Here is a 25,025-nt window from a genome sequence, read left to right on the forward strand (position 1 = left end):
TTAATGCTGAAAGATGACAGAACCTATTCCAGATCTCGTGTTTATCATCGATAAACTTCAATAAATTAAAAGCTGAGTCGTACTTTAAAATTTTCTTCTTTCTTTATAAATCAGTTTACATGTTTAGATTACTAAAACAAGTTGCAAGTGTACACATGGCATATCGTTTCATTCTTACATGTGTTACATTCACTCACCTGACTATCATTCACCATTCAATCAGTGGCATGTTTCTCTGAGCCACTCTGCCAGCCACTATCCATCGTATTAGTGTCACTGTAGCAATGATGATGATTCACTTTCATGATTTCTTCCTTCTCTTCTCTCACTGGCTCATATTGAGAATCAGGCCCTAAACATTTGGAGGTCTCAGGTTTCTCATTCGAGTAAACTTGGTCCGTTCTTTGACGGTCTTCGTCGTCGGATAATAGTGACTCCTCAGTGTTGGGTGATAAAGGGGAATGGTTCGGGGGAGGGGGGACGAAGAAATCTGGATTGTTCTTTAACGAAACGTTGGAATCGGTACTGGATTGCCTTGGGTGTATGGGAGCGTCTCTTAGGACACTACTGGGGCTGGATCTGGACGCATTTCGTAACGGGCTCACGTGGTGTTTCATCTTAGGACTCCCTTTAAGATCTAAGTCCAATCTAGAATGGTCAGATCTGGACGAGTCGAGCCTGTTGTGGTCACTCATACGTAACTCGTTCTTTCGTGATAGATCGCTGAGTCTGGAATCGTTCATTCTGGAATGCTCACTAATTCTCGACTCATTCATGCGATCACTCACTCTTGATTCGTTCATTCGATCACTTACTCTGGACTCGTTCATCCTTTCACTCATTCTTGAATCATTCATGCGCTCACCGATTCTAGAATCATTCATCCTCTCACTTACCCTGGACTCATTCATCCTCTCCATCATTCTACATTCATTCATCCTATCGCTGACCCTTGAATCATTCAGACGCTCGCTCATTCTACACTCATTCATGCGATCACTGATTCTCGACTCATTCAACCGATCACTCATTCTAGAGTCGTTCATTCTTTGACATAAAGAACTATTTAGCTGTTCAATTTGTTGTTCTGTAAGACGAATGCTATTGTTCAAGTCGTGACGGATTTTTTCCTGGTTTTTCGTGTGTTTGTCTGCGGGTTGGTTGGTGCGGGGACGTCTTTTTGACCCGGTCTGTGGCTGAGGTCTCTGCTGACGGGTCAGGGTGAATGACCCGGTGTCAGACTCGGACGTCGACTCTGGGTGGTTCTCGATGGTTCCCACTAAAGCTGATATGTTTGAATTCATACAGCAGTCGGCCTGCGAAAGAAAATGTATTTTTGAGTACCTACCTAAAAGTTGATACCTACTTACACTTACACTTTAAACTTAAAGCTAGCATTGGTTAAATAGTCATATAAGACAGATTAGCCCAAAGACCCAATGAATTAAATTTTTGAGCCACATAACCCGTCAAAGGTCAAGATTTGTATTTGACTTATAAACGATTACTAGGTACTTGATACATACCTTAACAGAAACATTACAGCAGCTGGACACATCAGCGAAGTACACTTCAGACTCAGCGTTGAGGTTGGACCCTCTATGACAATCTTGCATGGAGGCCCTGGAAGTATGAATAAGTAGGTAGATACATTTATTAAGTTGAAAACAAAGAAAACTGAAGATCGCATTCTTCTTTTTCGTAGCTTATCGGTATCAAATATCATAGCTGGATGAGTCCGTGGTTCAAGGAAAGCCAGTAAAATTAGTTGGTAGTCTGACTACTAAGGATGCACTTGACTTTAACAAGGCACAGTTGACAGCAAGTATGTCATTTGAGGACGCTCCTCATTCACTTCATCACATACAGGTTTGGTGTGATCTCTTAAAATACAATAAGGAGATAATAAACTGACCTCATTGGTGAGTGTTTGTCGTTCTGGAAAGCAGGGTTTTCCTTCCCTTGCTTCAGGCAGGAGTCACTACTTTGATCTGAAACTGAAAAACACATCGTTACTTTTCCATAATCGCATAGTAAACAATAAGGAGGATAAAAACTGTATCGTTACACAACTAATTAAAAATATATAAATACAAAATACAGAAATAAACAAGCATGTCTAATGTCTATTCATATAAAAAAACTAACCTTTACTATTACTCTTCTGATGCAAGCATTCAATAGTCATATTTTCGTCCGGCAGACGGCAATCCCTGTGCAGATTTCCCATACTCATACCCAAGGTCCTCTGGCATGCAGGGTACGGGACTAAATGACCCCTCAGCGTGTTGAACCTCCCACTTTCCTGGCCAATTCTAGCCATCTCCTGCAATCTAGCCAACTCATTCACATCCGTCGGATACATCCTCGCCAATTCCGGATTCAAACGGGCCATTTCCTGGTTCAAACGATTTATCTCCGGGTTCAAACGAACCATTTCCTGGTTCAAACGGTTTAGTTCCGGATTCAAACGGACCAGTTCTGGGTTTAAGTGGGCCAGTTCTGGATGCGTCATTTCTGGTGGTAGGTGCGGGCTGAGCATGTGGGTTATGTAGGAGGAGTTTCGGCAAGTATGGGCGGATTGTATGGGCATGTTTGAGGGCAGGTTTGGATGGTCGTGCATGGGCATAGAGTTACGATGCACGTCGATGTGGTGGTGGTGGAGGAGCGTGGCGGCCGCCGGGTCTTGGTGGTGGAGATGATGTCTGGAATAGATAGATTGTTGTTAATTATTTGTAGTACCTATTCGTTTTTAACCAAAATATATTTAAGTACAAAATATACATATAACACATAAATTAATTTCAAAGTAGATATTAAGACACCGTAAAATAAGAGCTGATTTTAGATTACAGATATATTGATATTTCACTTGCAATTTCACCCCATCCTTTCTCCCCACCGCAACATGTCATTCGGGAAAGTCAAAGATTTTGTTTGTGTTTTAGATAATATATAACTATACGATTACTTACCTACTACCACTTCTTCCCTGAGGACTATAAGGCGGCGGTGGACCCCAAACCCCAGTCTGAGCATCAAAACTGCCACTCGACTCACCAAACCCTTCCTGTCCGTAACCCGCACTCGGGCCAAAATTGCCCTGACTTTGGGCAAACGCCATCGCGGCATTCTGCCCAAACGCGCCCTGATTTTGCGCAAACGCGCCCTGATTTTGCGCAAATGCTAGTTGGTTTTGCGCGAAATTGCCCATGGTTTGGGCGCGCTGGTTGTAGTTGGCTGGGTAGGGGCGGTCTTCGTAAGGCATGGTTGGGTTCGGGTTTTGGTTTGGTTGCGGCATGTCGGTTTCACAGAAGCCGTAAGCGCTATCGCCGGATTGCGGGACGCCACCCATGCGGCAGCTTCTTGAACTGTTGGAGAGAACAGGCGTTTAATTCAAAGTTTATTTTAATGTGCTTACGAAGCTTAATTCATCTGCCTGCACATAGCTCTTTCGGATGGAACCTTTGATTATATCGCCTAAAGCCCTAAACTGCCTTCCTAAACTTGTACTATTTCCCACCACGCTGGTCCACTGGGGGTTGATGGGTTCACACATCTAGATGTGCTAAATCTAGAAGTGCAGGGTTCCTCACGATGTTTGCTTTCACCGTAAAACCACATGGTAAAATTTTAATTAGAATTCATTGGTCTTCAGAACCTTGAAGCATTTGAACCCACGGCCTCTCGAATCGAAAACCCCCATGGTTCTAGACTAAATATAATAAGCAGCAAAACTTACTTCTGGCTGTTCCCCCTCGGCCACGGGAACCAGCTCCACGTGGAGTTCTTGCGCACTGTGCCCGGGTTTGGCGAGTACAGGTTGCCGATGCGACCTGGACAGAGAAATGTATTGTTGTTAACAAAATATATGTGTTGTGAATCTGATTGTTTTGGACAGGGTGTTGTGAAGCATAGAAGCACGCGGACTTGAGTTGAATGTGTCTAATAACGGTCGAAAGGTTTTGACATAAATGCGAGCTTCGCTTCGCTTTAAGAGGTTTTCCCGTGAAAAATTTAGGATAATAAAATATAGCCTGCAGCAGGATGATAGCTTATTATTACATGCCGAATTTCGTTACATTTATTTCCAGCCGTTTATCCATGAAAGAGTTATTACTCTCAACATCCACAACGTACCAGGCGCCCAGAAACGCTGAGAGGCTGGTTGGCCCACGGTAGTCTATGGTAGCTATCGTCTAAGGTCAACAGACGCAACAAATGATAGTGTAAACAAAGTACCAGGCGCCCAGAAGCGGTGAGAGGCAGGTTGGCTGGCGGCGGACTGCGGGAGGCAGCCTCGGCAGCAGCGGCAGGAGGGGGCTCCCTGAGTGTCGCCCCGGTAGAGCGAGCGGCAGCGCAGCTCTAGCTGCTCCCAGTACATCTTCTTGCGTTCGTGACTGGAAAAAGGAGGGTATATTGTTATATAAGAACTTCAATAATAGAACAGGAATAATCAAAAAGATTATTGCTCCCGTAGTAACAAACGAGCACAACTTAAAGAATCTGAGGGTTGCGCAAAGTTGGTTTGTTGAAAACTGCGGAATTTTCGGACAAGGGCTTAAAATACCTCATTGATTCTAGGGTTGTCCCAAAACCACACTCACATCAACAGCTGATAAGCCAGAGAGACAGAGCGAAGACTCCTCTCAGGCACCTAGAGTTATTATCATCTTATTTATGTCACAATCCCAGGGTTATGCCTTAGACACAAATACTCACCTCAACTCCACCGGACCTCCATATTATGTGGTCCATCTAGGGTTGTCCCAAAAACAGACTCATCTCACAACAACAACTCGTCATACCATCCAATTTTGGTCTCAGGTATTTAAGTTGTTTTGAACAACCATCTATAGGCACTAGGGTTGTGTCAAAAAGAAAGACTCACCTCAACAGCTGATAAGCCAGCATAGAGCTGAAGATGCACACCAGCACAGCTGTCACAGACAACGCGAAGACTCCTCTCAGGCACCAGTAGAGAGCGCCGTGCACCACGTCGCAGCCCGTGACCCCTTCGAATACGCAGCGGACTCCTGGGGTGGAGAGAAGGGGAATTACATTCAAGGTAGGCTATTTATAGATCGGTAAGACTTTGGGTTATTTCCGGCAGTTTAGAATAGTTCTGTTGGTTGCTCTTATTGAATGTTGATAAGTGATTTGATGATGATACTATCAAGCCATTTCAGCATTTTCAGCGTAGGAAAACAGCGCAATTTCTTATATGTTCAATTTATAGTTGTATTTAAAGCCATATTTAGTGCATATTCTCTCATTGACAGCGCATGCTGTGTTATAAAAGCGGCTCATTGCTCGCTGGTTTCCCCGTAACACTACCTACGTATTGACTTTCAGTACGATGCTCGCTGTGTAACATGTTACATTACACCTCGTAACGTTGGTCAGTAGTACCCACCTTAAGAGATATCAATATGGGAATACCTAAAAGGGTTTTCAAATAAGTAATAAATATGCACTTACCGTCATCGTCGGTGCTGTGCGGCTCGTGTGGCATGGAGAAGCACGTGCACGTCCGCGTCATCTTGGTGTAGTCGCAGAACCGGAGCGTTTGCAGTCTGGAAATTAAATTGAACACTTGTAAAAAAACCTACAACGCACGTTTGGAACAACTTTTGGTCTGCTATAGTTGGGAATTCGCGTTAGGCTCATAAAAGGGTTATCATTTGTTTTATTCTGACTAAAAGCTATTATGTGGGAACATAGTTTTATATACTTACTGTTCAATAGAGAGTGTTCTGACCAGCTATTGAAAATATCAAGGGTTTTTTGCCGTACTCCTACTTTACTATTGCTATCATAGCGTTTATGTATCTCTGATTGATGTGTTGTCATAAAAAATCTCAGTCAATCGTAACAAAAAACAAAACTTACTTATTCATGTGTATGACAGTAGTGGTAATCGTGACGAGAACACAGGTCAAAGCGCAGACGAGGCAGCAAGCTCCCACTACTTTGATCTGTAAACGAATAATAAATAAAATTTTAATATAAAATATCTATAGACATCAAGTTTATGATAGGTATCTATGCAGAATTTCCAACTTAGTTTCAAACTGTACAAAGCGGTAAATGTGATTATTTCTGAACATAAAAAAGACAAAATAAAAGGGCGATATACTTAATTATATAATAATGTTTGGTCTCACATTTCTTACCATATAACTGTAGCGATTTCTTCTTCTGGCCAGGCTCATTATGCAGACTCCCGTGAGCACCAACTGTGAAAGAAATTATAATGAATTAAAAACCGGCCAAGTGCGAGTCGGGCTCGCGCACAAAGGGTTCCGTAGCAGCAAATCAAAATTACAGTTAAATCAACCTATCTCAAAAACTATAAGAGATACTTTGATCAAACCAAAAATCGTTGAAAGAGTTAATTAGCATGCATCACCTCTATTTTTTTTAGAATTTTATACCCCGTAGTTATAAAAATAGAGGGGGGGGGGACATACTTTTTACGACTTTGAGAGCTGATATCTCAAAAACCGTTCACTTTAAGAAAAATGTTTTTTAGAAAACTTTATATCATTTTAAAAGACCTTTCCATTGATACCCCACACGGGTATGTACATCGAAAAAAAAAATTTCATCCCTCAGTTACATGTATGGGGGGCCCCACCCCCAATTCTTTTTTTTACTATTTAGTGTCATATTTTTGTAGCGGTTCATACAACACATATTCCCATCAAATTTCATCACTGTAGTACTTATAGTTTCCGAGTAAATCGGCTGTGACAGACGGACAGACGGACAGACGGACAGACGGACATGACGAAACTATAAGGGTTCCGTTTTTGCCATTTTGGCTACGGAACCCTAAAAATGAAGTTGGTAAGTATATATCACTTCTACAAAGGTTCATTTGATGAAAAAAGGCCAAAACATAATATAGTCACACAAGTCATTTATAATTATAACTGAAATCGTTCATAAATTAAAAGTTTCAAATAATTCACCTACTTAAATCTTAAATCATTCATCACCCAAACATCATTCACTCAGGAAACGTTCCCCACCTCTAGTCACAAAACATTCAAGCCTCAAACATCATTCACTCCACAAAACATTCACCCCTGATCCCGCAACCACTGATAGCCATATCACCACTCACCATAGCAGCCGGCACAGCCGCCGGCACCGTCTCCAGGTGATGCGGCGAGGCGTTATACGCGCGCAGCAGGATGTGCTGGGCGGCGAGCAGCCCGCCCAGCGCCGCGGCCAGAGCGCCGCAGCCCACGCACCACCACAAGTACTTGTAATAAACTAAGTCATATCATACTTACTTACTTACTCCGTTGGCTCAGCGACCCAAAGTGAGTCTTGGCCTCCGATACAAGAGATCGCCACTTCTGACGGTCCAGTGCAGTCTCCCGTCAGACTACGGCTTGCAGCTAGCGCAGGTCCGCTTCAACCGCGACACTCCAGTGGTCATACCATAGTCATACAGATATCACATGTCATTCACCACTCAAACTTTACTCACAAAACATTCATCGCCCTCATTCACTCACATATCATTCGTCATCGCTCAAAAGTCATTCACTCACCATAGCAGCCGGCACAGCCGCCGGCACCGTCTCCAGGTGATGCGGCGAGGCGGTATACGCGCGCAGCAGGATGTGCTGGGCGGCGAGCAGCCCGCCCAGCGCCGCGGCCAGGGCGCCGCAGCCCACGCACCACCACGCGTATTTGCGGCGACGGCATCCTGCTGGCTCGGAGGGCGGGCAGTTTACTGAGGCTGGGGAGGATAAGGGGTGTTGTTTATTAATTTTATTTTGTTTGGACACTTTATTGTACACAAAAAAATATTGTGTATTTTATGCTATGTTGTTGCGTGTAAGTTATACACAAAATTAGTAGTAGTTAGTTATTATTATGAGAAATTATGGCAGATGGTGGCTGGATGAGGAAGGCCGAGTGTTGTGTTGCTGGGTTGACCCAGCAGGAAGCTTGGGCAGAGTACGGTTAAGTGATCATATTTAATTCTAGGTTTATACAGTCCAACTAGGTATAAAGTAATAAAAATAAAAAGTGCGATTTTGCATTGGCATTGGTATTGGTATAACAAGTAGTCGGGATACACTGCCGTTTTCTGAACGCCATAGTTGGACTGTATACAATACATATACCTACAGTCCAACTATAAAGTCGTGAAAACGGAAGTGGATCCTAACTAATTATTTAAAATAGTATTTAATTGATCTGTTATATTTATTAAAGGACAAATCCGTTAATAATCCATTATCAATCGGTATTTTATTTTTAAAATGTGAGTAGGTAAAAGTAAGTAAATATCTGATGATCATAAAAAGTCTTAGCAAAATCGCACTCTTTAATGTCATGACTTTATAGTTGGACTGTACATGTAATGGTAATTAATTTCTATGGTAGTAAACACACCGAAATATGGAGGGGGAGGCACATAGTGCTGGGCCACTTCCTGTGAAATATTCGACTGCGATGGCGCCGACACTTGGTACTGGAGCATTTGCATTATTTAACAGTTTAATAATAACTTAAAACATTTATTTGTAATTTACTATGAAGTCCGTAAAAACGTTAATGCCATTTTTTTTGTTTCGTTTTTATTAAATTTTGTGTTATTTAACTTATTTATTAACAACACACCATCACTGTAATGCTGTTAAGTTACTTATTCCGAGGACAGAACTTTTGCTCGTTCAAAGTTTCAAAACTTCACAGCTTCGCGCCATTTTCGCAAGAAATCAATAATTACAACAAGGATCGGAAGATTGACCTTTACACGGGAATATTAATATGTAAAGTTTAAATCTAACACTGTTTAATATGAACACACTGGTTTGTTATATTAAGCGTAATACTGCTTTAGACTTGCGCAAAACATTGTATTTTTTTGTTGTTTTTAACGAAATTTTCTACGCTAATTTTGTTTACGGTTGATTATCACACGCACTGGCCATCAATTCACAGAAACCACTCAATAAAAACGAGTTTACAGCATTCCAATTTCAAATTTTGTTGATTTATTGTATTTTTACAAAATTGGGTGACATTACTTATTCAGAGATGTAATGTAGGTTATGATTCTGACAATAGTCGGTTTGGTGAGTTGTGCGCAGAATCAAAACCATCCCCCATCTTTCTAAACAGGTAAATGGGCTACATTTTATTACTCCACACCAGATTTTAATGGCGTCGTTTTATAACCGTAGGTGCACATCAAAGTAGGTTGAATAGACACTTTGTGGGCCCAAAAAGTTTGCAGAAAAAAAGGTTGTCTATGAAAAGTTTAAGGTTTTTTGCCGCCAATGCGAAAAAAAAGTTTGCGATTCTTATAATTTCTATAAGGCTGGGTAACAGGTTTTGTTCGGCAGGTAGGTAGATAAATCTGTATTAAGTAAGTAGGTATAGAATTGTTATTGTTAAGATGTAAGAATGGATGTAGGATGACATTAATGTACATTCGTAAAAGCTTACGTTGCGTGTGGAGCCTCTGTTAGAATAAAACGCAAACACTTGTGTGGGAACTGTATTTTTTTTGCTTTCACGGTATTGAAACTAAGTTAAGCTTACTTACATTGATAGTGTAAAAAGTGATTTATGTAGTGCAAAATAAATTGTACCATTAGGTAGATTGTAGGTTCGTCTACGTACACAGTTAAGTGCCTCTGTTTATTATGTCGACATAACATAAGATACTAATATAACATATTTCAATTATTTCATTAATTACTCTACTGAGCATTCATTGCATGTTAGGTGACAGCAATAGTGTGTACCCGTCTTTAGAAAAACACAAAACACCGCCATCTACCGACAAACACTCACAGTTGTTCCTCCGGTTGGTGGCCAGCACGCTAGTCGGCGGGCGCGGCGGCAGGGCGGGCGGGACGTCAGTCTTGGCGGGGGGCGGGGGGCCGGGGTCGTCCGCGCATGCGTACTGAGCTGACGGCTTGCACACGCACGCTACTTGGTACTGGAGGGAAAAAAAGAAAATTGTTGGTTTTGTGCACTGGCTGTTAAGGTTACGAATCTTTGCCTAGTGGAAGGTTGTGAAAAAAAAGTTGACTCTATGGTTTGCAATTTGGCGCCATTGCATGCCCGGCCCGGAAGTATGAAAAGAGTTTTTATTTTTCAGAAGAATGCAAATTAAATTGAATTCGACATTTTAAGGAACAAAGCTGGCAGTAGCTGAATGAGGAAGGCCGAGGAAAGAGTTTTGTTTGATTGTGCAACAAATCCTGGCTCCTTGGGAGAGGCCAAATATTCTATAAATATAGGTTTCTTTATAAATGCTTGTTAACCACAAGCTCATTAGTTCACCTTATGCAAATCGGAAGTGACGGAGGCGCTAGTGTCGCATTCGGGACACGCTTCCGGTCCGGGAGACGAGCGCGCTGACGTCACATCCGCCAGAGACATGGTTCAGCTCATCCGCGCTTCTGGGAAAACGGAGAGAGAAGCAAATTATACACCATTAAATAATAATAAGAAATAATATTTTTTAAGCAGCTGCTGCATTGAGACAAATTAAACCACATGACCCTATGATCAAACTGATCAACTTTCCTGAAAAACATATTATACTGTCGTTAATGTTTAATTTCACGTCCTATACAAAGATCTACCGACGCGACGTACTGTTTTTTTTGTATGGTTGAGCGAAAAAACTTAATGACGTGTTAATTTATCGTACCTATCCTTTAGGTGTCTACCAACACTCTGCACTTCAGCTAGCTACTTTATCGTAAACTCACTTCAAATAGCTTCGCTGAATTGTTAAATAAACAAATTTACTACCATACAGTACCTACTACCAACAGTACCAACCTAGACGAAAAAAAAAACAAAACAATATGAGTCCTTGCAAGCCAATGATTAGCGATTCTTTTTTCAAACTCGTTCGTTCGTCATTCAACCCACAAAAGTGCGTTCAGTAACGTTCCCAGACCTCACATCTGACTGGCTCGCATCCGGCGACTGACAGATGGCGAAAACAACCGGTAGCCAACTATTTTAGCGAACATTTAGCGAAATAATGCAGCATATAGTCAACTAGCTGTTCCCGCGCGCTTCGCTTCGCCTTAAAAAGTTTTCCCGTGGGAATTCCGGGATAAAAAGTAGCCTATGTTCTTTCCCAGGGTCTAGACCGTATGTATACCAAATTTCATTCAAATCCGTTCAGTAGTTTTGGCATGAAAGAGTAACAGACAGACAGACAGACAGACAGACAGACAGACACAGTTACTTTCGCATTTATAATATTAATATAGTTAGGAAGGATGATATTTTAATACGGACTAGATGGAGTGCCAGTGCAAAAGAAACGTCTCGACAAAATAATATAACACTCCACTTCTACCACTCTGTGAGCTCTTATTTTGAATTAGTTCGGTTAGAAGATTTGTGACTTTATTCATTGATACAATGGTTGTCATTACGTTGACAGTAAACAAAATGTGGATAGTTTTTTTGTTTTTGTATAAATAATAATACCTATAATAATAAAATTCTTTATTTCAGGCAATAAACCCATAGCTACATCGTTGTTAACAGTGTAATCACCAATATTATTATAATAATAGATAAATAATATTTTGAATTTAAATTTATAAATGAGTCATTATTTTACAAATTAAACTAAAAAAAACTAGTCATTATCGTAAGAACATTAAATTAAATTATGTGTGTATGTATGTGACAAACCATCTTGTTCGTATATCTTTAATCTAAGAGTTGAAATAAAATAATGCACCCACAAACTTGGCTGTATGGCTAGGTTGCCATTGCCGTTGCATTTTTTTATTTGAGTCCTATGTTTTGAGTTTTTTTTATTGAGAAAAAATCTTGGAGGTCTTGTCCTTCAAAGTTTTAAAGAGTAGTAAATGAGAGTCAGACAATGCTATCTTTGCAACGGGTAAATGATAATATTCTTTAACTGGTAACTGTAAACTAAGGAGGAAAGGATGATATTGTTACCCTAATATACAATTATTGATGTTTGGACTTGTTTCTGCTGCTAAGTTAGAATGGTTGGACTTCTTCCTACTGAGTACTTATAATAAATCGAATGTACAACTAAGTAGGTATTTCTATGTATATGTTCGAATGTATTTCTAGACTTAAACTAATCTACCAATCCTAATAAAAACATAAATTAAGTTTATAACTAACAATAATTGCAGTTGTAATAAAAAAAAACTGAGTTCATTTCTCGCTTTCGCGATATCGCATAGCCAGATGGCAATGAATTCTAGTTAAATAAAATGATCAAAAGGGGAAGGAGAACAAATGTTTCGCGGATATGCTAAATAATAGAATAATCCATTGCTATTATTATAGTGAAACAGACCACAGAAAGCGAAATTTAGTGATGTTCCTTGACATACGAATATGAAAATATTTATCGATATCGATGAAATATCTATTAAAGAGGTGCATTACGTAAGAATAAATTAAAAAAGATGAAGTACCTGCTAACGTATCACCAATTGTTGATTGGTAATGTGTGGAGGTGGTTAGGTATCTGTTATCAGTATAATACTAAAGGCTGATTTAAGCTGATTTCGATAACACACAAACTTAGTGTAAGCAAAGTTTATTTATGATGCTGCTGTAAAATTTGATAAACTCCCGAACACCTCAACATCATAAACGTTTAATTAACTCTTAGAATCATTAATTAGCATACCATAAATCCAAATATCTGTTTAATAGCTAAACGCAGGAGTCATCACATCAACTATCTCTACAAGCCAGACTACAAGACCTTTAGTCTGGTAAATTTAATACTAAGAAGCAGGTCACAGCTGGTTGGTTATGCAACACCAACCGGAATGGACGACCTCTGTGACGCACAAGTTATTGTAAAAAGACGGGTCAAGTTATGTTTGTCAAGCTAGCTAGCCAGTTGATTGAATCCATCGGTCGTTGATCTCAGGCAGATTGCGGTGGGAGCGGTTTGTCAACAAATCTTTGTTTAATGTGCGGTTATAATGTAATTTAAATGGTTTAAGATAATGGTCCGTGTAATGTATGCCAGTGTACGGATACTTATGTACCTAAAATCTTTTTTATTTTGCCTAGTAAGACAGCCATTTTTTCACTTGAGTAAATTTACCTTATGAACTTATAAGTTCAGGCAATCACTGCTTTTCATATTCAAGTTTTGCTTATCAGAGCTTCTTGACGTTTTCTTTTCAGTCGATTTATATGAGGATTGTAGATGGCTAATGTGTCAGTGGTGGTAAGGTAGCTGAACTAGCTGATAGGTCACCCCGGCCGACTCCCCTAGGGTACATTATAAATTATCATAATGAAGCGTTTTGCTTTAGATTAGATATTATTATTCTACAATCTACAATGAAAGAGTTTCTAAGTCTCAGTAATTTAATCAGTTTGTCACGGGACGTTGCGCAGAAATCTAAAGTATTAAGATTTTAATATAACGTTGGTAAGTACTCGTAATAGTGGGGGAAAATAGTATTTAAATGTACCTATAGGTACCTACATTTATTAATAGAAGTACGTTACAAAGTCAATAAACTTAAAAAAGTGCAAAAAGGAGACTTGCAATTTACTTTATATGCGACTATGATGGAGTAACAAAGAGGGTTAAGTATGAGTTATTTATGATTTATGCTTAAATGACTGTTATGAGCTTGCGCGATAAGTATTTGCCTAGGTTCGTTGTTAAAACTAAAACAAACCAAGACACAAAATTAAGACTATCAATTGAATTACTTAAATGTACAGAGAAATCCTCGGTAGCAATCAAATATATTTCTTACGCTACATGATATAAAAGCGGTTTCTATACCACAGCTTTAAGTATGTAAAATAAACTGCTTTGAAAAATTTCGTTCTACAAACAAAAAATCACAGTGAAAAGGTTAGACACATAAACCCAGTGCCTTTAAAACCGTGAGAAAATACTTACTTAAAAAGTGAATACGAAAGTCCACTTCTAAGTTGTTTGTCTTGTGCTTCTATGGAGTAGGTCTTAAAGCCACATTACTATGGACTCAAACTCATCCTCATTAAATTAAAAGAGTTTTTGACGCGACTTCCCATGGGAATGTCGGGAAAAGTAGTAACCCACTTACTTGCCTTGCTTATAGGTGTAGCACCTACCTACTCATAGATCAATTTTATGTAGTTAGCATTATAAATTGTAAAAATATTTGGTTATGGACCAGTACTTTTGAAAGTAATTAAAACAAACAATAAAAAAAATCCTCATTAAAATATTAGTTTTATTAGGTAGATATAATATTATGTAGTAACTAACTATGTACGTAGGTATATCTAGTAGTTACTTACTTCGATTTATAATTTCTCACTTGAGTTAATAATTTTAATACGTGCTTGGGTTCAAGTTGATTGAGACAAATTACTCGAAAGCACATTAGTTTTTATCGATATCGATAAAATTCTGATGAAGCTACACGTAACTAAAATAACCGTTACTTTTACCAAATTTACTTTGCTCATAGACGATTTTATAATTATTCATAACTAAATGCGTAATTTATATTGAGCACTGAAGATGGCTTCCAACATCAGTTGCTTTTTTTCTCAATGAGGGTCACTGGGCGCTCAACCTTATTTCGAAATTCGAAGAGCATTTATTTTTTGTCGGCTCAGGCCGAGTCTTAGATTAACAATGATATCGATTCTGAAGCCAGAAATTTTAAATTTAGCGATATCAAAACCTTAATTTCTTTGTTTAAAATTCGACTCTATGATTGTTTCCGTAAATGTCATTTTATGCTAGCAAATTTTTTAGTTTGACAGCGTTAAAATTAGAATTTCTGCCTTCAGAATCAACATCATTATACGAACAAGATGGTGTATCACATACAAAAACAAACAAAAAAAACTGTTTGCATTTCGTTTACTGTCAAACCGTTTTAAGTTCAACCTAATGAAAACCACTGTAGTTAACTACAACAATTTATAAGGTCACAAAATAATCTTCGAACCGAACTATTTCAGCCTATATCTTAGCTTCAGTGAGGTGTTATTTGTCATCTTGCTGGGATTTTGGTGGACTACAGACAGGTACATCTCACAAATGTAAGATAGCTCTTGTGTGTTTTTAATTGTGTACTGTGTGTTTTATTTGTTTAGAATATAGATACTAACATAGGCTAAGTACATTGTAACTAATATACCTAGACCTTTAGTTGTCTGTTGAATAAAATAAATTAAATTAAATTAAATTTGTTGAGACGTTTTTTTTGCACCGACGCTCCATCTAGTTCGTAATATCGTTGGTTGGCCATAGACTTTTTCGTCTATGGTCTAAGCAAGCGTGGTGTATCGAAAGGCGCCTTTTGTGATCAGTGCCTCCGTTGTCTGGTGACGCACGATTTGCTACGAATAAATCAGATGGGATTAGATCGATCAAATTTCGGAATCGGAAAATGCACAGCGATAGCTAAACCAAATAGACGGAATCCATGAATAAATACTATCACTACCTACCATGATTTAATGAGTTAGTTATGATGACACCTGTCAAATAGGAAAATTATAGGGTTATAGCATTGACAAAGGAATAAAGAGAGGACATGGCATATCCACGAAAAAAATGCGCCTACCTAAACTTTGGTTTCAATTAAAATGGCGGCTTTTTTCTTGAAAAATGTAAACAAATTGTTTGACAGCTGAAGTACCTTGTGTTTGGATGTCAATCAACATGGCGACCGGTCGCAATGTTGTAATTTTAGGCAAAGACAAAACTACTGTTGTCCTTTTTTACGTAGGATAACACCAATAAGTTAAAAAGAGGGGTTCCGCTCATCTGGCATAATCTTTATTGACCAAAACTCATTTCGCATAACTCGTATGGTCTAAACTTTTTTGACCGAACCATCTTTTTGCCAAGACTTATGTGGCATAAGGCTCGTTTCGTCTAAAACTCTTTAGGCACAATCTTTAAACACCTAAGTTTCGTTTGCTCAAATTTATGTTCGTCTATACCTATGTATAATCTTGTTTCTCCTTATGTTATCTTAATAAATAATATATTAAGTATGTAGTAAATGTACAAATTTTGGTATTTTTCTCCTACATCCCGAAAATCCCGATATTGTATGATCAAAAAATCGAAAGTTAACGACCAATATAATTATTACAAACCCCATGAGATCGAAACCTAAAAATAGGTGCGACGACGAGCAAAGCGAGGAGGAGCGTGCTAGGTGCACATGTTCATCAAAACCAAAGCGGAGCGCAGCGAAGCGGAGCGGAGCGTTTTCCAAACAGCGGAAACAATACAAGGCACCAGTTTGCGCTATGTAGGGAGACGCTCCGTCAAAGTTAAAGCCAAACGAATATTATTACTTTGTATAAACCTATGCCATAGCATTATTAGGCTATTCAAGATTTGGCCATACCATTATTAGGCTAAACAATGTTATGCGAAATAACTTTTTACTAAACGAGATTTATGCCATGCGATTTTCGGCATAACGAGACTTTGACCAAACGTTACTATGCAATACGAGATTAGGCAAAAAAATCTTATGCCAAAAAAGGTAGAACCTAAAAAGAGACGACGATATATTTTTAAGTACCGATTTTTATGCCAAGTCCTCTCTTTATTCCTTTGTCATTGGGTTATAGGTAGGTACTATCTGACAGACGTCACTCGCACCATCCTATATCGCTCAAAGTACCAAAAACCTACCTGTAGTTCAATACCATATTCTTCATGAATGCCCAAAAATATACAATTACTAACAAGTCGCATCACATACGCATAAAGATATAGAGTTAAACACAATAAAGTTTACCTTACTAAGGCTGACTTATGGCCAAGAACCAAACAGTAAAGCTTTCTAACACTCACAATGGCGGCATAAACCTTTGTGAAGCAGGTAGAAACCTGGGCAGGCTTTGTAAGTGCGTGGTCTAGTTCAATTTTGATAAATTATCGATGTCGCCATTTATTTTCTCTATGGATGTGGCCATCTTGATAGTTTTCTTTTTTCAGAACAGAAAAAGCGCGGCAATTTGTCACACACTTCCGGTTAAAAAACATGGCGGCAGCGTTTTAAAATCGTCGATGATTCCGTTTTTTTTCGTTTCCTTTGTTAAAACAATGTAGGTAATCTCAGGACACTATAATCAGAAAAATGTAAGTTTAGAAGAATATCCATATTTTTGAAATATTTTATAGGTAGGTACATATTTAAAAATTTGTTTGTTTAAGTTTCTTTAGGGATTTCATTAGGTTGTTGGTCCTTCCTGTTACCCGTTTGAGATTGGACCTTGGAAAAAGATCCCGACGAATTGAGAACCTCCTCCTTTTTTTGAAGTCGGTTAAAAATAAACTGGAATAGGCAACAACTTTTACCTCGGTACTTACTCCCATAAAAAATCACGCTACTCTTATCTGTATAAGAAAAAAAACTGTGTTTCTTGAATAATGGATCGATTTTAACAATAATTACTAATTAAAAAGTGAAACAAACACTGAGAGAGTGTGTGTGTGACCACACTGACGACCGAATGGCGTAGTGGTTAGTGACCTGACTACTGAGCCGATGGTCCCGGGTTCGATTCCCGGGTGGGGCAGATATTTGTTTAAACACAGATATTTGTTCTCGGGTCTTGGATGTGCCCGTAAAATGGCAATAGGCCCGCCCCCTATTACATTGGGACTAACATAACACTCTGGCGAAAAGTGGGTGCAGCAATGCACCTCTGCCTACCCCGCAAGGGAGTACATTAGTACAAGGCGTGAGTGCGTGAAACAAACACTTTCTCTGAACTCTGACACGCGCCACCAACATGTAGACACAGGCCACAGGCCGCCATCGCGATTATAAATACGACCTCAGCGCAAAAAATGAGCTTCAATTACTCACATTTTAGTGTGGGAACATTCGATTTAATCTCCCAACAGCCAGACTTTCTCCTTATCACGAATAACGTGCAGTTCTATGTTGTACTTATACATAAGTAGTGTTGTCCGGTATGAGGTAATTTAATCGATGTTTGTCACGTAAGAGTTTGGGATCTTCGTCAGACTCACTGAACTTAGGGCCATTATGTTTACTTTCCTCATCCAATAGGTGCTTTCCACCTGTAGCAGGACTTCAGCATCATAAATAAGTATACCGAAAGATGTCCTGATTGCTGATGATTGCAAGGAATCTGTAAGACTTTACCATAAGGGGACAGCAGCAGTAGGTAAATCAAGATTCAGAAAATTTGTTATACTTATCTCATGAAACGGCTTCAAATATATGTAACTACGTATTGCCGAACATAAAAAGCGTAACACAGCCTTGATAGTAAATTTACAACTTTTAGAAGTACATACAGCCTAGGACCTATATCAAGATATTCAAGATACATATCTAAGACATGATAATAGTCTTATAAAGTTCAGCTCTACTTGTGCAACACCGCAGCCGCATAGTGTCGTGAACAATTAAAACGCAATTTATGTCGAGACGCCTCCAATGAACGTTAAATAGTTAGGTCAATTACCAACACTTGGTGACAAATGCGATAAACATTCACTTGAACTGTGAAGAATTTCGACTGTAGATAAATGTAATGTATAGCTTCGTGAGTTTCTTTATACGTTGATGAGGTTTTAGTTAAGTAGGTACTTCTTCTAAGTATGTGACTGGCAAACACTAAATAAAGTTTCGATACTCTATCAGAATTCTATCGATAGCTGATCGCTACTATCATATGATTTTGAACACATAAAATCGTATTAAAGTAACTCCGTCAGTGCCGGACTGAAAAAGTAATAGACGAAAGAAGTAACTTTTAACTAAATCCCATAGAGTATATATCTTTCACTTTCGGCCTGTTTAAGAAATGTCAAAGCATGGCAGCCATAGATTTAATCTCGAGATTAGTTTAAAGTGGCTTCCTGTAAACAATTAAATCCTGAAATAAACAAATCTGTACGTAAATGAAGAAAACGTGACTAGAGGAACAGTTTTAATATCAACAAAGCAGTGAAAGATATATGTATATGATAAAAATATCAGTTACTTAAAACATATTCTATTCTATTATCTGTTGGGGTGTAAACAGTAAGTACCCTGTAAGTACCTGCACCTGGCTCTCTCGAGTGGAACCTTTGTGCATGTCCCCAAGGTCTAAACTGCCTTCCTAAGCTTAGACCATTTCCCACCACGCTGGTCCACTGCGGGTTGGTGGGTTCACATGTCTAAATGGGCTAGTTAAAACATAATTATTTATAGCATTATGCACCATGGATATCCTGATATCCATTATGCCCTAGCCGATATTCGTATTGCACCTAAAAATTTGTACAAGTAAGAAGAGTTCCATCCCATAGACAACCTTTTTGATTTGAAATATTTTCTGCAAATGAATCTCAACCAAATCTCAACAGGTTCAATAAACTTTTAGTTCTTTCATCTTTCATATTTAATTATTTTTTTGCACATCTTTGTACCAGTTTTCCTGTACCTCCTGTAGGTTGGCTGGTAGAAAATGCTCTTAGCATTAAGCCCACCTTTTGTGCATTTATTATATATTTGTGCAATAAAGAATTAAATAAATAAACCTAGAATCTCTTGACGATTTTCCGCTTGCTGGGATCCGAGGGTTTAATAATACGTAATACCTAGTACAGTGTACCCAATCGATTTATGGAATTACCAAGCTATTGGAAGAAGAGCGAATTGGCGAATTTCACGCAAACATCTTGATGTTATTGACTTCTGGCTAGGGAGTAGGGATAGGGACTTAATAAGCTGTGGAAATACTGGTAACTCACATAATATCTTCAATCACATAATATCTTCAATAAGAGGCAGGAATATGAATACTGACGGTTGGACTGATCCACTGATTCGCTCGTAGCGTGCTATGGAAATAGCTATAAGTAAGTAAGTTCCTATAGTCAGCAGAGTTTTATCTGAAGGATTGCATCGGAATTGACATGATTCGCAAAAGACTTCAAGAAGACGACATAAGTTTTGTAGACAAAGACACTTCAAATCTGCAAGCTGAAGTGGACCGACCATATGTATACTTACATATTATTATTAACTAATGCCGAAGTCTGATGACCATTGACCATTGAGATAAACGAGTTCTCAAGTGGAGACCACGAAAAGCCAACAATAGTGCACAACGCACAAAATATAGTTTTGGACAGTTAGTACCTAGATACTCTAGATAGTGTACCTTCCGAGCTTGTACAAGGAAATAAACGAAGTCATTGTTTTTCCCGATCTAGCTGCATAACCCGAGACTCGTGGGAGCAATGTTAGTGTATGACATGTAGGTACAGGGTGATACTTTAACAGGAACGTTTCAATATCTTAACATCCACAATAACTTTACTGCTCTGCTAAATAAGTACGTTTATAAATTTAAAGAAAAACTAAATACAACACTGAAAATATATAGGTTATCTGTGACTTTTGGATACTTTTACAAAAATAAATAGTTAACTAACTACTTAAGTACTTTTTTTTAACAGATGCATATAATTTTCTTAACGATGTTTGGTAGGTACCTTATTTAACCTGCCTTCGCCTAGTCCACTGACTAAATCACATCCCGTATAGGTCCACGTAGGAATGCTGCGAAGCGTCCAGAGTCCAGACTGATCCTTCTATCAATCATGCCACGGTGCGTGTGTTGACAGCGACTCATTGTATTCATATTATATGCTTTCGTAGCGATTACGGGCTCCTGGTATAAGATCGTAAAGATACTGGCTGGAATTTTGTGTGAAAACTTTTTGTACGCATAGCATTTGAAGTTTTTTAAAACCATTTGTTATTATTCTATAAGTTTATCACTTAATTTTATTTATAATATTTATTTTGCTAAGTTAACAGCAATGAAAAGGAAAGATAATTATTTATTACCTACTTAACCAAAAAAAAGCAACATAACTACTTAACTAAATATTTTTTATCGATATCGTAGATTTAATCAACATTCCCCATCCCTATTTTTTGCCGCCCACGCTACGCTAACTTTTTTTTACAACAAAAAAGTTATGGTCCTACTCCAAACATCCTCTCGTAACGAACAAATTATTAAATCCCATCTCGGGAGTTTCGAAATACAAAACTAGTTTATCTCCGTGCCTTTGTTCTTGCCGGCCAGTAACAAACTGATTGCATGAAACTCCTTTCTTAATTTGAAAAACGTGCGTTCAAAAATCTAATAAATCCAACTTACCGTTACAGAATTCTGAAAATCCTCCCACAAATGGACACAAATCAGTTCAGAAACATGTTTTTTGATTCACTGTAAAACTTTGTGCGAGCTTTCTGTCAACTTTACACGGACACTGCGCGAGAGCCACTGAATCAAACTTTACGTCGTATCTTAGCTTACGCCTTTAGGCATTCGACTTCGCTAATCCTGATCATTTAGATCAAACTAAACTAAATATAAACCACGCCACTACTAATAAGATGCGCTAGTCAACGCAGCGTAACTTTAGAGACTGAGTTAAAGTTGAAATCGAGTCAAGATATTTTTACCTGCACTAGCAAAAAAAACTTTTGCCTTTCCTTTCCGAGTTTTTCAATACTAACCTCTTTCTTCGGCTGTTAGAGCCTGATTTCCTTTGCGCGGCGCGAAAGCCTCCGTGGCTGTAAGCTTACATGGTTGTTAAGTTAATTTGGGATGTATTTCTCTGGTTATAAAGGTGGGAATTGATAATTTTGCCATTGAAAAGCACAGGCAAGCTTCGTTAGCCATAGGTAGTGGGCAGTTGGTACAAACCAGCGCTTCCCAAACTTTATAACCGAGTGATGCTGGTAGCGCGGTGCGTGGTTTGACCTATTTTAAATGACAGAGATGCATTTTTGTCGGTCTTCAAAGAATTTCGGGTAATTTAATAGTGTTATTTCCTTTTCCTGGACATGTTTCGTGGAGAGACTTGAATTTAACTTTTGTATAACTGAGTAGGTATCTTCATGATTATATTTAGAGGAATAGTTACCTATCAGTAGGAATTCAGCTAGTTACGAAAGTGACTACTTATTACTGCTTTCAAATGTACTTACAGCTTAGCCTGTTAAATAGTTAAGTGCTTACATATTAGTAAACTACCTAAGTTAACTGGACCAAGCAATGATTGTTGATAATAATGTTACGGCTGTAAGAACCTAAATTCTAGCTCCTCCTTAGGTACTTCGTAATGGTTTTTTTTACTCTTCACAGCATCCCAACCTCCTGGGTGGGCAGCAGGTGGGCGCCCCCGCCGCGGGCCCACATTTGAGAACCACTGCGCAGGACCCGTACCCACGACCGGTTTTCGCTAAGGTATATAATAACAAGGCGAGCGATATGAATTAACTCATTTGATTTGGAATTTTTATCTACAAATGTACGGATTTCGGGTGCTTTTTTTGTGGACTAACGAGTTGGGTTTGGGCTTTTGGGGTATCGTTAACACCTTGTATCGTTAGAGAGAAATAGCTAAACGAATTATATTAAGTACCTAATTGGAGCACTCTGTATAGTAAAGGAGATAGAAAGAAAACATATTTATTAGCGCACTCAAGAACTAGACAAATAGATTACGACAGCACTAAGTTAGTGCATAATTTTTCTAACTAATATTTATTTCTTCTAATGTTCTACATTGAGGTAGTAGGGGCACGTCACTCATTCTACATTAATTTAGGGCTACTTATCTCCACCATTTTCATATAGTTTCTTATCTGCGTGCTATTTGCTTACCAATTAATAATTAAACAATTAATCAATAACATAAATAAGAATTTATTCCATTTTCTACTTATACAACTATAAAAAAGTCAAAATTACTGATGATCCGTTTTTAATGTTTAGTTAATCATAATGCCATCATGATTACCGAATTTGAAGCTCTATAAAGCGATCTTAGCTCTACGGCTCTAAGTGCCAATTTCTCCATTCTCGGTTAAAGCATAACCAGGGAGTAGTGGTTAACTTTTGACATATCTGTCATGAAGTTTATATGGAAATGACATTTAAATTATAAATCAATCCCTGTCGCTTAGATAACCGACAATGGAGAAATTGGCACTTAAGTTTCAAATCAAGCACTGACACAGTAGTTAGACATCGCTCTTCCGCTTCGGGGTCCACGGTTCGATCTTGGCCCGGGTGGTGGTGTAGGGGACGTATTGCCCGCATGTGCCTGACACGTTTTCGTTGCCGTCAGCCATCCATGGGTACTTGGGGCGGCTTGGGTCCTGAGGGGTAAATAGATAGTTTAGAGTTGTGAAAACACAAATATTACTAATTATGTTATGAATAGTGAGACTTTCAAATCGTATCGTAAAAAGTCACCAATTCAAAAAATTGCAGTTTGCAGGTCCTAACTTATCAGATTGCTAACCCTGAATCAAGAAAACGATCCACCATATTTCTTGTCGAGCAAATGGCACCTTTGTGATAAGGGGCTTTTTTAAAGTATACCTAACCAATTCGCTTGATTGTAATGGCACCCATCTTGGCACTATTGACAGTATTTATGAATTAATCATGTAGAGAGCATGAGTAAAGCTTAAACACAATAGTCTTTGAGCAAGAATAAGCTTTACCAATGGCTTGGTGCAGTTTTGTCAAATTCTACCCTTGACCACCAAGGAGTCATGAAAATTTATGTCTAGAATTATTGAAGTACTAGCTGTTCCTTCGTGTTTGCTTCACCTTAAAAAGCTTTCCCCTGGGAATACCGCGATAAAAAGAAGCCTATGTGTTAATCCAGGATGTCAGCTAACACCATACCAAATTTCGTTAAAATCGCTTCAGCCGTGAAGATGTAACAAACTAACACACATACTCACAAACTTTCGCATTTATAATATTAGTCGAATATTACCTGGTGAGGGGGCAAGTCTGTTTTGTAGTGCATCCAGCCAAACCACTCGGCGGGGATCTGAAATAAACAACATCATAAATTTTAGATGACATAAACCAAGGATGAAGTATAAAAAGTTAATTTCAAAATACATCGTAAGGTTTCTACCACACAGCTCTTTTATAGGGTTGGGACACTGATGCAACATGAACTGATGCACATGCTTAGAGTACTTATATTAATTTATGGAATAATAAAAAAGACAAAAATCCAGTGTTAAGTCTCATACTAGATAGATAGATAGAATACACAACAACAAAGAATACTACTTTGCAAAATACTGTTTATAAATAAATTTTGTTATGGATCAGTATCTAATAAGGATTTCTAAGTTTGGCTATGATTTATATATTTTTAAATAATATAATCTGCTTCCTCACCTGACTACCGTCATAGTTCATGTGATACTTATCAGCGTACTCGACCCAGCGGTTGCGTCCATAGAAGTAGCGAGGGTTCTCATAGTACTTGTTGCCATGCTTGTCTTCACCAACTAGCACACCATCCTTCAGCTCGTCTTGCCTGGAGTTAAGGTGTTATGAGCATTAATCATTACTTGTGTATCAATCATTAATCTACCTATGTAGAAACCAATTTTCTTGATTTTTAAGAGTATGTTTAAAAACTGAAAAATGACAGCCTGTAATATTCCACTGGAGGTTTAGGTATCTTTCGAGGACAGAGGATTTCTGCCACAATATTATCACTGGGAAGGAGGGTAATGGGTTGAAGATAATATCACACAAGTCACAACACAAACATTTAACATCTAAGATCCAAGGACCTATAGCATAAGAGCCAGTGTTAGAGTAATGTGGAATCTTAAATCACAATCACATAGTATTGAATATCACAAAAACATAACCTTACAAAACAAATTACATAATTACGAAAATATTGTTACCTGTATAGTTTCCACAACGAGCCTCTGACTCCGCCATTTTGGCGAATAATATTGAACAAATTTACCACTTTATCTAGTGCTAAAAACTTAGCAATATTGGACATTTTGGAAAACTTTAATTTTTTTTGGGATTTTTCGAAAATGTTCAAATGTTGACAAATTAAATGTCAAAAAATGTTACATTGTCAAAGTGCATATTCTGTGAATCTGTCACGTTGACATACTGAC

At 38.4% G+C, this 25,025-nt stretch overlaps 2 protein-coding genes across 3 annotated transcripts; both read right to left on the minus strand.

Annotated features, from left to right (window-relative positions):
* Nucleotides 1-206: 206 nt before the first annotated feature.
* LOC105398624 lies at nucleotides 207-21,484 on the minus strand. The gene is made up of 15 exons (XM_048626421.1): nucleotides 21,211-21,484; nucleotides 10,327-10,445; nucleotides 9,832-9,979; nucleotides 7,569-7,759; nucleotides 6,177-6,239; nucleotides 5,893-5,978; nucleotides 5,482-5,576; nucleotides 4,892-5,036; nucleotides 4,243-4,400; nucleotides 3,743-3,836; nucleotides 2,976-3,371; nucleotides 2,149-2,705; nucleotides 1,916-1,997; nucleotides 1,527-1,623; nucleotides 207-1,316 (listed from the first exon to the last, which is right to left on the minus strand). The coding sequence occupies exons 2-15, from the start codon at nucleotides 10,423-10,425 to the stop codon at nucleotides 216-218; spliced, it is 3,312 nt and encodes a 1,103-aa protein (XP_048482378.1). The 5' UTR covers nucleotides 10,426-10,445; nucleotides 21,211-21,484; the 3' UTR covers nucleotides 207-215.
* Nucleotides 21,485-22,879: 1,395 nt separating this feature from the next.
* Nucleotides 22,880-24,937, minus strand: LOC105398595 (probable NADH dehydrogenase [ubiquinone] 1 alpha subcomplex subunit 12). Of its 2 annotated transcripts, XM_048633170.1 has the most exons (5): nucleotides 24,798-24,937; nucleotides 24,274-24,415; nucleotides 23,855-23,911; nucleotides 23,056-23,222; nucleotides 22,880-22,902 (listed from the first exon to the last, which is right to left on the minus strand). In XM_048633170.1, exons 1-4 carry the CDS (start codon nucleotides 24,899-24,901, stop codon nucleotides 23,085-23,087), a joined length of 441 nt encoding a protein of 146 aa, XP_048489127.1. In that variant the 5' UTR covers nucleotides 24,902-24,937; the 3' UTR covers nucleotides 22,880-22,902; nucleotides 23,056-23,084. The 2 variants fall into 2 exon arrangements, with proteins under 2 accessions (XP_048489127.1, XP_037969387.1); XM_038113459.2 differs by lacking the exon at nucleotides 22,880-22,902 and having other exon boundaries at nucleotides 23,008-23,222.
* Nucleotides 24,938-25,025: the final 88 nt, after the last annotated feature.

This window comes from Plutella xylostella, chromosome 2 (assembly GCF_932276165.1).
Source record: "Plutella xylostella chromosome 2, ilPluXylo3.1, whole genome shotgun sequence".
NCBI lineage: Eukaryota > Metazoa > Arthropoda > Insecta > Lepidoptera > Plutellidae > Plutella > Plutella xylostella.

What these genes read in the sequence shown, in the direction of transcription:
- LOC105398624 (XM_048626421.1), bottom strand. Translation starts at nt 10,425, where the DNA reads ATGTCTCTGGCGGATGTGACGTCAGCGCGCTCGTCTCCCGGACCGGAA. An exon ending in CGGCTGTGCCGGCTGCTATG is followed by an intron (nt 6,240 to 7,568) that starts GTGAGTGAATGA and finishes TTTCTTTCACAG; the next exon opens with TTGGTGCTCACGGGAGTCTG. An exon ending in GACAAACACTCACCAATGAG is followed by an intron (nt 1,624 to 1,915) that starts GTCAGTTTATTA and finishes TCATACTTCCAG; the next exon opens with GGCCTCCATGCAAGATTGTC.
- LOC105398595 (XM_048633170.1), bottom strand. Translation starts at nt 24,901, where the DNA reads ATGTCCAATATTGCTAAGTTTTTAGCACTAGATAAAGTGGTAAATTTG. An exon ending in TCGTTGTGGAAACTATACAG is followed by an intron (nt 24,416 to 24,797) that starts GTAACAATATTT and finishes CCTTAACTCCAG; the next exon opens with GCAAGACGAGCTGAAGGATG. An exon ending in TGAACTATGACGGTAGTCAG is followed by an intron (nt 23,912 to 24,273) that starts GTGAGGAAGCAG and finishes TGTTTATTTCAG; the next exon opens with ATCCCCGCCGAGTGGTTTGG.